Raw genomic sequence first — 13,530 nt, forward strand, 5'->3', positions numbered from 1 at the left:
CTGTGTGTTCCCAGAAAGCGCTTTCACTTCTCTGTCAATCGCTCTGTGGTGTGGTAGGTGGCAGAAAGGCCCCCCCACGGGTCTGGCCAGGGGGATCAGGCCATTCCTGGGTTCAGCAATCTCAGTACTCGAGTTTTGGCCAAGAAAAGAAATGAGAGCCAAGACTCAAACTCGCTAGAGATTTTTTTGGGCAAAGAGAAAGCACATTAGCCGGGACCGGTTTGGCTCAATGGATAGAGCATCGGCTTGGGGACTGAAGGGTCCCGGGTTCGATCCCTGTCAGGGGCATGTACCTTGGTTGCGGGCATGTCCCCAGTGGGGGGTGTGCAAGAGGCAGCTGATCGATGACTCTCTCTCACCGATGTTTCTAACTCTCTATCTCTCTCCCTTCCTCTCTGTATAAAAATCAATAAAATATATTTAAAAAAAAAAAAAGAGAAAGCACATTGGAAAGAAACTTCCAGCGGGGGGGGGTGTGTGGGTGTGGGGGGGCCCTCAAAGAGCAGCCCTGGAGAGTGGGGTAGGCTCCTTTTAATCCCAGAGGAGTTCACTGCTTTCTTCTTCCAACTGACCTACTGGGGCCTGTCCTGTGGATGGTCTACAGTCCTTGCATTCCAAGTTAGATGGAGCTTTCCTCCTCCTCTCCCCCTCCCCCCCAGCTCTCCTCTAAGGAGACTAATCACGTGACTAACCACCTGCCCAGGAAGAAAGATCAGGAGAATTTGACTTGCAAGACCCAAGGCGTTGGGGTTGGGGTGTGTGTGTGTGTGTGTGTGTGTGTGAAGATGGGTATTAGGGAAAAGTTCTTGAAGAACAATACTTATCTCCAGTACCTGCCAATCTAGGGTGAGAAGGACATCTTAGGAGCAAGATCTTGAATATCTCCAGTACCTGCTATACCAGTTTTTTTCCATTGCTAGATGTTCAGGGCCGTTTGCCTGGGTGACTTTCTGTAACTGGCCCATCGTCCTTGCTCTGCTCATGTCTATCTAACTGCCTACCACATGGCCATTAGAGTTTCAGCTGCTCTCTTCTAAATGTTTATTTTGGACCCACTTAAGTCCCCCACAAAAAGGTTTGAAGCGTGGACAAAAGGGGCCACCTGCTGACCTGACAAGCTCAGGGCAGTCTTGCAAACTCAGAGACCTAAAGACCAAAGAATGCTTTGAAATTAAACTTTTAACTAAAAGCAGTTATGGTGGGTAGTTACATCCTAGGCCAGTATCTTCATTGACAAGATCAATTAACTGAGCCTATATAATTTACTTTAACTGAGCCTATATGTCTTTAAATAAGTGAGGCATGTGGCCCGACAGCAGTTGAGTTTGACATACTTGGTTTGCTCCACTCGCCCTGTGATATTTTCCCCCCAAGATATCCATTGGCTAATTCCTTCACCTCCTCAAGTCTTTGCTGAAATCTTACCTTCTCATTCAGGCCCACACCAGTCAACCTATCACCACCTCTGCTGATCCTCCATCCTACTCTAAAATTTTCCGGGAACATTTATCACATTCTAACGTACTTACGATGTTTAGTGGCTGTTTTCCCTTACTGGAATGTAAGTTCAATGATAACACGTCTTTGTTTTATTCATGCACTTACCTCCAAGCATCTAGAATCATGCCTGGCACATACTCGGTGCACAATGAATACTTATTGAATAGCGCTGCTGTCTAAGCCTGTCAGAGAGGAGGCTACAATGTGTGTGCCATTGGCCCCTGTCAACAGTGGGACCCCAGCAAGTTCCTCGGCCTTTCTAGACTTCAGTTTCCTCATCTATAAAACAAGAACACTCTCTTCATGTGTTTTGTTGTTGAGTTTTATTGCAGCTTACATAAGCACTAGGCTAAATGCTCTACATGGTAAGCAATCAGTACATATGAACTATTATACAGGTTATATAGGTCTGCCATGAAGAGACTTCCCTCTGTTGACAACTCTAAATTCCTAAGACAGAGGAGAGAAAAGGAAAGCCAGACATATTGGCCACTGTTTGTAATTCACTCGCAAATCACCGTTTTCTACATGCCACAGACTAGGGCCCAGAAGTGAACTCCATCTCCGCTTCACCAGCTCTCCTGGAGGGGCAGAAGGGCAAGTGTGTGCTCACCCCTTCCCTCTCCCCCACCCCTTACCCCTGCTTTTTTTTTCTTTCCTTTTCTAATTGAATGTATTAGGTAACATTGGTTAGCAAAGTTATACAGGTCGTCTCAGGTGCACAATTCCACAACACATCATTTGTACACTATACTGTGTGTTCGCCATCCCAAGTCAAATCTCCTTCCATCACCACTTATCCCCCCTTTACCTTCCTCCACCTCCCCTACCTCTTGCCCCATTCCTTTAAAGTGGATCCACCAGGCCACTTCAACAAGTCCTATGCAGCCAAAGAACTCAGTTCCTTATATTTTAAGGACTATTCTTGCCAAATAAAGGTGACAACAGGAAATATCGAACAGCTTTATTTAAATGTCCTAGTTTCTTCCAGCTGTTGCTAACACCTTTACACTGTGATTCCACAACCTTGATTCCTGCTGGTTCCACATAGCAATGGTCACAAATATATCACCTCAGGAGGAAACAAGCAGCTTTGTACTAAAGCCCCCTGGGCACATCAGAAAGGTGGCCAGCTCCCCAACCCCTTCCCCGCCCCCCCTCCCCCCCAAGCATGACCCTTATGCTACTCCTTCCTCATCCCTGGATCTCTCTAGGGGGATGAAGAAAGATAATTCCGTGTTCCTGATTCTCAAATGGAGGGCCTTAAAGCAACCAAAGTTTCAAAACCAAAACCAAACCAAACAGAGCAATGGTTGGGTGGGGCACAGCTGTTTTCCACAGACTTATATTTTCTTTCCCATAACTGTCAACATAACTTTTCTCATCTTTCCCAATGGCAGAATTAGGAAGAATTAAACAACACTTAAAAAAATAATCGAACCGCTGAAAACTCAACTTCAGTGAGATGAATATCAACAGGACTGATACCCTCTGGACCCACCCTCACCGCTAACTCCTGCCCCTAGTCCCAATCCCTGCCCACACCTCCTTTCTCTACACTCAAGCATCAAGCTCCCTGAAGGGCGAGGTTTTGTAAAGAAGGGACCCAAGGGCCCTAGGAAAGCTGGGCTTGCTCTGGCTCGTCGGGTGGCAGCCTGGGCTGGCACTGGGGACACCACCAGGTGAGCCTCTGGAAGCCACCTGGAGGCCCAAAGGCCTCCTTCCTGACCTGGTGCCCGGCAGGGCACTGCTCTTTCTGGTAGATCTGCGTGTGGTTCTGTCTGCCCTGGAACTTGCCCTGAAGCCAGTCTGTACTGAACTCCACCACATGATCCACAAGGACCTCAAGTTGCCGAGGACTGAGGAGTGAGCCGAGAGAAAGGGGATGGATCCCAGCTCTGTACAAGGCTTCATTCTTAATGATGTTCCCTGAAAGAAAGCAGGGAGAGGACAAGGGAAGAATCAAGGACACGTCTGCAATGAAGCCAGCCCACAAAGTTAATGAAGCAGACTGAAGCTGGTGTGAGGGCAGCAGGGAAGAGCCTGAGGAAAACGGGAGCCAGGGCAGCAGTGCTCGGAAGCTCTTGGGTAAGTCTCAACATCAATCCTCGAGTTGATGTCCCTGTCTATAAAATGGGTTTGGTGCCTAGCTGGTTTGGGTCAGTGTATCGGCTTGTGGACTGAAGGGTCCCAGGTTTGAATGTGATCAAGGGCACATGCCTGGGTTGTGGGCTCCATTTCCAATGGGGGGTGTGCAGGAGGCAGTCCATCAATGCTCTCTCATCATTGATGTTTCCATCTCTCTCCATTCCTCTCTGAAATCAATAAAAATATTTTAAAAATAAGTTTGATAATACTTTTAAGGCTGCTGTGAAGATAAAAGGAGATAAAACTCATGCATGGCCCATGTTACAGCAAAGCAGTTATCAAAACAGGCTCTGGAACCCAACTACCTGGATTTAAATCCCAACTCATCCAGAGCCTAGCTATGTGGCCCTGGCAAGGTTCTCAGCTCCTTTAGGCTCCAGTTTCCTTATCTTTAAAATGGGATGCTACCTAGCTTTGGTGAGCAGTAAAGAGAATTTACACACACAAATGCTGAGCACAGTGGCTGGTATATAGCTGTTATTGTTGTTTAAAATGTCAAACATAATGCCTAGGATATAAAAGTGTCCAGGATGTGTTATTTTATTATATTTCTACTCCTGCTTCACGCCCTATCAAGCCAGCCTTGATCCCTCCTTCCAGAGTCAATAATTCTCTTCATAATGTTCTAACATAAAGTTCTAGCACTTCCTTTAATCTCTACCAGGTATTTACTTCTAGCTCAAGTTACGGTGAACTTAAGTCCATGCTTACTGGACCATTAAACAATAATCTTAAGCAGCAAAGGTTGGGCTCAGTAAAAGGCAAGCAAGCGTTCAGCATGTGTAGAGTGAACAGATGAATGAAATCACTGTTCTTTCCAAGAGCTTCATAATCACACACATGGCTACACACAACACTTCTCTCTAAAATTCACTGGCAGACTACCTGGATTCCTGTGTCACTGTATCAATTACTAGCAATATGTCCTTTGCTTTAATTTCTTCACCGGGATAAAGGGAACACTAGTAAATTACCACCCTACAGAATAGCAATAAGGATGAAACCATATGCCTAGCACATTAGAGTCACTTGAAAACTGTTGGCACTTATTACTATTGTTCATAATAACAATTTGTTAGCAAAGCACTAGCTCTTACTATATATACTCTATAAGGCCACTCTGGAAGCCCCTTGGTTTCTCAAGGTGCAGGGACTCCTATGGTCCTAACATAAAAATGCAAGGCCACTGTCTGGTGAACCAAACCAGTGGGCCTCGTTCCCCCTCAGGAGGTGAGCTCCTCCTGCAGCAGAGAAAATGATGCCTTGGATACAGAGGTGACTCTGTCATCATCAGCTCACCCTATTGCCTCAGCAGCCAATCATAGATGCCCCACTGCTGGAAACAGTCCAGCTAATTAGCTGTTTTAGTCAGGTAGTTCAGCTAATTAGCTGACCTAGTTTTCAAATTGCTCAACCCTTCCCTCTTCCTCAAAATGCTCAGCTTCACTGCACAGGAACAGAGTGGGAACCTGCCCCTTCACTCTTGTCTTATAAGATCCTAATGTAGAGTGGAGACATCTCTGCTTTGACTATCAGGCAGCTCCATCTGCCCGAGAGCAACCCCCATTAGCAAATGCACCACTCTCCATCAGCAAATTGCATGGCTTTGGGTTCCTAACAGACACCTATCAAATACCGACTTAAGGGCAGATGAGACATGACTCTGCCCTTTATAAGGTCACACACTATGCTATCAGGCAGACCACTACTGATAACAGAATTAAGATATGAATGCTGAACCCAGGAAAGAAGTCAGAAACTGCCTAATCTAAGTGCCTCAGTTTAACAGGAGGGAAGTGAAGCTAAAGAGGGTAAGTGATCACCAGAAGACCAGTAGTGCTCACACGTGGGGTAGGTCTCCATTTTGTGTCTCCCAGAGAAGGGACTTTCCTATTAAATAACTGTGGGGATCTCATCTCATCCTTTTCGCATCAGTCATACCTAAGCCTGAGAAGCATCTTTGGTCCAACAGTGTATAGCAGACCGGCTGCTCCTGGCCCAGAGCTTCCAAGGCTTGTCCTCGGTGGAACTTTTCAGACAAGATGTCAGAGGTGGGCTGGACCACTGGGGAAGAGCTCCAGGACATCTGACAATTATAAAATGCCAGGAAGCGGCCACTGCTGAAGTGTAGGACCAACCTGGGAAGAAGAAAAGATCATAAGCACACAGAGTGCCCACAATATTGTCAGGTCACACGTCCAAACAGCCCCCACTCCCATCAGGGTTAACCTGGGGAAGCTAAGGTCCCCCAAGAGAAAAGAGATCTTATATGCCAGAATCATACAAATTTCAGGGCTAAGTGGATTAATGAAAAGAAAACAGATAATATATAGCTCTTTGTTTTTCTGATAACAATATATGTTCACTGAAGACAACTTGGGGTGAACAGAAAGGCCCAGAGTTCAGGAGCTGTGGCTACCTGCACAAAACAGGGTTTATTGGAAAGAAAGACAGATGTGAAAGAGGCATCACTCCTAGTTTCAGGCAAGATTTACTGAGAAAGACACACCCAAACATACTCGCATGGGCTTCCTGAACCCCAAGGACAGAGGAGAAACCTTACGAACTTTGATAAAGAAATAATAGTTACTGTGTAAGGGAAATGGGGCTGGAACTGGACTCCACATTGGAAGGAGAGTGATATTCATGCAGCTGACCTGGATGATACTCTTCTGTGAAAGTAAAAGGGTGACTTTAAAGGAACAGGAACTCAGAAACATATATGCATAGTATCTGATGTGATTGATTAAATCAGCAAGGATCTCAAGACAGGGAGAGATGAAAAGGGCAGGCAAATAAGCAGCATTGGGTTTTGTAATATTTCTTGTGAGATCTAAAATGGATTAATTATGATAGTACAACTGAAAACTACAATACAAGTGCTAGGAAAGAATTATTTGAAACAAAATATACCTATTTTAATAAGTTTTTAAAATATATATATATTTTTTATTGATTTTAGAGAGGAAGGGTATGGGAGACATCAAAGATGAGAATCATTGATCGGCTGCTTCTTGCACGCCCCCTACTGGGAATTGAGCCTGCAACCTGGGCATGTGCCCTGACAGGGAATTCATAGGTCATTGCTCAGCTACTGAGCCACACTGGCCAGGCAATATGTTTTTAATTTATTTAGACATGATGGTCATTCCCAAGTCCCTAATCTAAGGCCCACACATACTGAAATAAAGGGGGGAAAGGTCAGAGAGTGGATAAAGTTAAGAAATCAGTACTGATAACACTCTCCCACATTTTGGGAAAACATGTTCCAAGGGCGTGGCTCTGCCTACACCTTGAGTTCAGCTGATGATAATTAAAGGTCATCCATGTGCATTCCCAAGGGGCCCTCTACTGAGAGGGGATGCTGTTTAAGAATGAAGCTGTAAACAACCTTACGAGTCAGGGAGCCCTGCTGCCTGGGACCATAGGTGAGCAAAACATACACACACACACACACACAAATGCTTAAAAAGACAAGAAGAAACTTTATAAAACCACGACTACTCTGAGGGACTGAAATGCTCCTCTTCCCATGTTGGCATATTAAGTATAGTAAACAAAAAATAAGCACGGACAGAGAGAAGTTGGATTATCAAAGCCATAAACCTATTCTTAACATTTAAAGATTGTTTGACTTTAGCCCTAACAGGTTTGGCTCAGTGGATAGAGCGTCAGCCTTGGACCAAAGGGTCCTAGGTTCGAGGGCATGTACCTTGGTTGCGGACACATTCCCAGTGGGGTTGTGCAGGAGGCAGCTGATCGATGTTTCTCATCAATGTTTCTAACTCTATCCCTTTCCCTTCCTCTCTGTTAAAAAATCAATAAAATATATTTTAAATAAATAAAGATTGTTTGAGTGAACATACTATCTTCATTTATGTACATAAAGTATAAGCAAAGGTCAATTGTGTGTTCAACTGCAAATCTCAATGCCAAAAGTGTAATCCAATAAAAATGATGACCAAACATTTGGACAATTGGGAAACACTTTTGGGGGGGAGGGGAAGGGAAGCATGGTTAATCCTCACCCAAGGATATTTTTCCATTTCATATCTGGAGATGAAGCCTCTGGAAGGTAATCTCAGAGAGCGCGGAAGGGGAGAGACACAGAGAGAAACATCAATGTGTCACATCGATTGGTTCCCTCCCACATGCACCCTGACTTGGACTGGGGATGGAGCCTGCAACTGAGATACATGCCTTTGACCAGAATTGAACCCAGGACCATTCAGTCTGTGAGCTGATGCTCTATCCACTGAACCAAACTGGCTAGCGCAGGAAATATTCTTATATAGAGAGTACATAGAATTAACATTATTTATTTGAAAGACCAACAATGTAGATAAAACTCTGGCAAGCCTAATTAAGAAAAAAGGGATGGGGAGACAATGTAATGTATAAAACATGAACAATGAGAAGGGAGACATAACTTGACAAGACCTGAAAAGTAAGAGAATGATTTGTGTTAACTCCATGCCAAATCTGAAAACCTAGGGGTGAGCTCTGTTAGTGGAAGGGCATTTAAATTCCCCTAGTTGGAGACCATTTCAGAAATCAGCCCTGGAGCCAGCTTCAGGCAGTGGGAGGTTTGCTGGGGGTTTCTGAGAAAGCTCTCCTTGTCAGGACATTCAGAAAGGACCTCCCTCTTCTTCTTTCTTTGTGTGCACATAAGGTCTGGAATTGCAGAGCCTCTTACTACCGGTCGAAGGACAAAACCAGCACGTGGAAATGTGCAAAGACAGGAGAATCACAAGAACCTCAAGCCAAAAGCTGGGAACAGAGATGACACCAAGGCCTACTCTCCCTCTTAAGTTTCCAATTATGTGAACAAAAAAAAAAAATCTCCTCCCACTTTAAGCCAGCCTGAGTTATTTTTACAGCCCACAGATCCTACTGGCCCGATAGCAGACCATAAATAAGGACTATAGTTCTGAGCATTAAAAAAAAAAAAAAAAGAGAGAGAGAGAGAGAGAGAGAGAGACTTTAGAAAATAGAAAAGCAGTGTGACTCAGGTGGAAGAGGCCTTCTTTAGTAAGAGGGGTCAGCTTAAGAGCTATCAATAAAAATATGGACTTAACGAGGTGATCACTTGGTAAGTTAAAGACATGTCAGATCACTATGTTGTACACCAGAAACTAATATAGTATTTGATGTCAACTGTAATTGAAAAATGAAAAAGCATTTAAAAAAAAATACTGACATTGACTACATAAAAATTAAAAAATCCTGAATGCCAGCAGGCAACATTGTGTCAAAGGACACACACAGGAAACCATATTGGGACCACACATCACAAAGGCTAATACCCAAGATCCAAAAGCTCCTACAAAGTGATCAAAAGCACACAAACAATCCAATGCTAGTGAGAATTCTGCGAAGCAAGCGAGCACCTTTGCAAGGCCTTAAGAATGGTCCACAGGAAGAATGCTCATTCTCTTTGACCAGCAGACTCCTCTGGATGTGTACAGTAAGGCAATAACCCTGAACATGGATAGAGTTTTAGGTAGACTCAACACTAATAGATTTAAAACTGGGATAATTCTGTCCCTAAATTCAGAGGGCACACGTCAAGTTGTCCAATGTTCTTCGGAGACCTCCACCCACCAGGACCATGTTCATTGGGAAGATTTCCCCCTTCGCTAAGCTGACCCAGGATGTGACCCTGCCTCTCTGGGTGCAGACCACAGTCTACTGTCTATGACAACAGACAGAGAAGTGTCTTCTCTCTCCTTGGATGCGGACTGCCAGAGAGCAGGTTGAATAGCCACCTGAGTGTGCCACACCCTGGGGGCCATGTTAATACTGCAGACCCCACAGAGATGCAGACAGACACAGCCCACAGCCCATTCCACCACACCATTACCTTGGAATGGGGTCCCTCCAGTCACCCCTCTTGTTTGCTTTCTTTGCTCTGGAGAATTCGTTCACCCAAACGCTGCCAAACAGACCAAAGCTGACCTGCAGCCACCTCTGAGCACCTCCTGCTGGGCTGTCTCCCCCCAAACACTCAGAATCATTGTCTCCACTGCCAGACTGGGAACACTGGTCTGAAATATTCTGGCTGTCAGGACCCAAGGTCTGTTTTAGGTCCCCAGCCTCTTTCTTCGTCTCTCCTTTTCGTAGAGGTTCTGGCAGTGGGTTGTTGCTGGGAGACTTGGTTTCTTCATCTGGATCAAATCTAAGGAATAATTTCTTTCCATGGACCTAGAAAAAAATAACATGATCTAAGCCTTTGCTTATAGATATGTTTGTACACTACCACCCCAGTTTAAACATATAAAATTCATGTGTTCAAACTGTAACTTGCAATGTGATGGTATCTGCAGGTGAAGTCTCTGGAAGGTGATTAGGTCTTGAGGGTGGAGCCTTCATGAATGGGATTAGTGCCCTTATAAAGGAGTCCCCAGAGAGTTCCCTTGTCTCTTCCACCATGTGAGAAAACAGGGAGATGACCATCTATGAGCCAGGTAGCTGAATCTGCCAGCACCTTGATCTTAAATTTCCAGCCTCCAGAACTGAGAAATAAATTTCTGGATTTGTAAGCCACCCAGTCTGTAGCATTCTATTATGGCAGCACAGACAGACTGAGGCTTACAGACCCAGAAAGGGGAAGACTAGAAGAGGTGTATGAGCCATGGTAACATGAGCTCACAAGAATGGGGGCAGAGTTGGAAGATAATAAGGAAAACTTGCTCAAGCAGGGGAGCAGCATGGCAAAGCCATGGGCGAGGAGGACTGTTAGAGGAGCTCCAGCACGTTCAATATGTTTGGAAGAGAGATCTGGGGCAGAGTCAGAAATGCGCTAGAGAGGGAGGCACCAGTCAGACCTAGAGGGAATTCTGACTTACACTCAGGGCAAAGGTGAGGCAGGTCGGAAACTCTTATCAAGAAGGCTCTGCTCTTTGCTTACGTCCTTGCTGGCCCCATGGGACTAAACATGGTTCCCAATCAAAGGTGCACCTCAGAGTCAGCTGAAGTGATCAGCATCTCCAGCTTGTATTTTTTACAATTCCATGGGCCACTGTAACGCCCACTTCTGGCTGAGAAGTATCAGACTGAAAGAGGAGCTGAACAGAGTCCTAGCATGGTTGTCTTGGGCTCAAGGAAGTGATGGCATGGAAAGTGCTGAGATAAATTACAGGGGAGGCATAAGGTATGCTCAGGGAGCCGGCCCACCTGTGGGAGGCATGACCACCAGAAGATGATGGACTCACCTGGGTGTCCTGGAACCACAGGGACTGGAAGCTGGCAGGGTTTAGCTTCTTGCTGCTGCCTCCTGTCTTGACCACCTGCTGCCCCACAAAAGGGGAGGTCAAATGGTGAAACTTCCTCACTGAAGGCCCTTCTGGCATCCCTGCAGGCGGAAATGATGTAGCTAGTTTCTCTCAAGCATCTCTGCTGGGTGTCAAGCTCTGAGCTTTCAAGCAGCTATTTTTTGTCACCAACTTTTAACAGTACATACGACCAAAAAGGGGGCGTGGCTTGCGAGGAGGGTCAGATGAAAGAGCAGAACCAGCTGAGCCAGCTTCCCAGGAAGGGTTTCCCCTTCCAGCTCCTTTCACCCTTCTTCATGTGGCAAACAATTCAGCACCCCCAGAGTGCCAGACAGCATCTCAGGGCACCCACTATTTTGATCCTGTGGCAGCTTAAACAGGAGCGGACCCTTGTTTCCTTTTGCCTGGGCTGTGGCCTCTAACTCATCTCCACACTTTCTCTGTCCTACTCCTTCCTCCCCCAAAACCAATCCAACCCACTGCTGCTCATTTATTCCCCCCTCCCCTTTTCAGGAAAGAGATGGTCACTGTAGGGAAAGCTGTAAGGGACACAAAGACACAGATTGTGAATCAGCCCTCCCAGGACCCCCTCACAATTCAGGGTGCTGTATATGTGACAAGTGCAGACACGGTCATGTGGGTTCAGAACAGGGAGAGGTCAATTCCAGCTTAACTACAAACATTTATCCCTGGTAATGGATAAACAGTTGGGGTTCCATTTTAACCATGAATCAAATCCCTGCTCCACATCACCCAAGTTCACTGAGAGCTTGTGAAGGAGGCATTCAGAGGTTTGAGTCTGAAAGGTCTGCATCCCAGCTTCTCAGACACAGGAGTACCTCCCCCTCTCCCTCTTACTCAGGACACACTGTTTAACTACCTGTTTTCTCACCTGCACGGGGACTCTTATAATTAATGATGAAAACCCAAAACTCTAAGTGGGTATCTGGCATGGTGGTAGCTAGTGTATTTCTGTAATTCTAAAAAACATTTTTAAATCCTTGAAATGGGGTGCCTCTTACAAGTAATGCTTTCTCATAGCTTAATTAGTAGCACATTCAATAATGTCTATTTTAAAGTTATGGTGTCTGAGAGTCACTAAAATGTAGTAATATTCCCCTAATCAGACTTTCAAGACACTCAAGAGTTTATAGGGACAAAACTGGGGACTTGCCCTAGCAGGTTTGGCTCAGTGGACAGAGCATTGGCCTGCAGACTGAAGGGTCCCAGGTTCGATTCCCATCAGGGCACATGCCTGGGCACATGCAGGAGGCAGCCAATCAATTATTCCCTCTCCTCATTGATGTTTCTATCTCTCCCTTTCCCTTTCTGAAATCAATAAAATATATTTAAAAAATAAATAAAAACCTGGATACTTGCAGCTGACCTTAACCTCTGCCAGCCTTCTGTGTCCTGGTCATCTCCAAAGGAGGAAGCTTCTGGAAAAGCCTCCCTCTGAAATGTACCTCGTCCTTAAAAGTACCTAGACCCATGGCATGTGTAAGTATATTTTTGGAGATGGAAAACTGAGCAGCAAATTGCCTCTACCGTAGCCTTAAAAGATTAAAACGAGAAGGGGCACATTTTTTTTTAACCCTTACTGGAGGATATTTTTCCATTGATTTTTAGAGAATGGAAGGGAGGAAGAGAGAAACATTGATGTCAGAGACACATAAGGATAAGTTGCCTCCAGCACGCCCTCCATTCGGTATGCAACTCAGGTATGTGCCCTTGACCGAAATCTAACCAGAACCAGTGACCCTCAGTCCGAGGGCCCCCGCTCTGTCCACGGAGCCCAAACTGCAGGGGCGGGACACAGATTTGACAGGGAAACTGCCCTCAAGTCCCCTCCAAGCCGACTAAGGGCCCGCAGTAGATCATTCTGAAAGCACGAGAGAGGGGGTAACCGTCATACTCTTTTCAAGGAAACTCACTCACTCTCGATGGGAGAGTCAAAAAAGATGCTCTCCCCAACTTTCTCGAGGGGAGGAGGGTGAGAGGTGGGCGCAGAGACAAGACTGAAAGGCCCTGAGGAGTCTCCTAGGAAATTCGGCCAGGGGTGCGGGTTCCATGCAGACGCTTCTAAAATTTTCGTAATTTGAGTTTTCCCGCTGATGACGAAGTGACGACAACGCGGCCAACTCGGGGCTGGGGGCACTCCGCGCCCCTCCGAGGAGGGAGCCGCCGCCTCTCCCGGCCCACGCGGCCCACGCGGAGGGCGGGCGGCTGCACTCACCGGCTCCGGCCGCAGCCCCGGGGCGGGGGCGAACGCTGTCCCGGGAGCGGGGAGCGGGGAGCGGGGCTCCAGCCCAAGGTGGGGAAGTGGGTGTAGCGGAAGGGTCCCCACGCCTGTGTGGACACGTGACTGTTTGGGGCGGGCGTACAGCGGGGCTCCGCCCCCCGAGTGTGCGCAGGAGGCGGGGCTCGCCTCCGTGGGTGGGCGGGGCTATGCGTCAGTCGGGGACGCCAGGCTCTGTGGGAGCTCGGCGCCTGGAGGGGCGGGGGGTCTATAGAGGGGCGTGGTCCATTAGGGGCGTGGCCCGGAGGGGCGGGGTCTAGCTCGGGGCGGGGTCGCCTTTGGTGGGGAGAGTAGGAGCTGCCGGTGGGT

At 46.7% G+C, this 13,530-nt stretch overlaps 1 protein-coding gene and 1 long non-coding RNA gene across 2 annotated transcripts; one reads left to right on the forward strand and one right to left on the reverse strand.

The window, feature by feature from the left end:
• Positions 1 to 2,449: 2,449 nt before the first annotated feature.
• Positions 2,450 to 13,290, reverse strand: NEIL2 (nei like DNA glycosylase 2). The gene is made up of 5 exons (XM_036424936.2): positions 13,159 to 13,290; positions 10,863 to 11,002; positions 9,512 to 9,852; positions 5,590 to 5,786; positions 2,450 to 3,429 (listed from the first exon to the last, which is right to left on the reverse strand). The coding sequence occupies exons 2-5, from the start codon at positions 10,998 to 11,000 to the stop codon at positions 3,116 to 3,118; spliced, it is 990 nt and encodes a 329-aa protein (XP_036280829.1). The 5' UTR covers positions 11,001 to 11,002; positions 13,159 to 13,290; the 3' UTR covers positions 2,450 to 3,115.
• Positions 3,429 to 8,586, forward strand: LOC118711680. The gene is made up of 2 exons (XR_004985788.2): positions 3,429 to 3,588; positions 8,321 to 8,586. It is a non-coding gene; the product is annotated as an uncharacterized LOC118711680 (long non-coding RNA).
• Positions 13,291 to 13,530: the final 240 nt, after the last annotated feature.

The sequence above is a fragment of the Pipistrellus kuhlii genome, unplaced genomic scaffold (genome assembly GCF_014108245.1).
Source record: "Pipistrellus kuhlii isolate mPipKuh1 unplaced genomic scaffold, mPipKuh1.p scaffold_m20_p_8, whole genome shotgun sequence".
In the NCBI taxonomy this organism is placed as follows: domain Eukaryota; kingdom Metazoa; phylum Chordata; class Mammalia; order Chiroptera; family Vespertilionidae; genus Pipistrellus; species Pipistrellus kuhlii.

Excerpts from the sequence above, each read along its gene's own strand:
- NEIL2 (XM_036424936.2), bottom strand. The coding sequence starts at position 11,000 with ATGCCAGAAGGGCCTTCAGTGAGGAAGTTTCACCATTTGACCTCCCCT. Across the intron at positions 9,853-10,862 it reads TGTGGTTCCAGGACACCCAG|GTCCATGGAAAGAAATTATT; the intron begins GTGAGTCCATCA and ends ATTTTTTTCTAG. Across the intron at positions 3,430-5,589 it reads AAGATGCTTCTCAGGCTTAG|GGAACATCATTAAGAATGAA; the intron begins GTATGACTGATG and ends GCTTTCTTTCAG.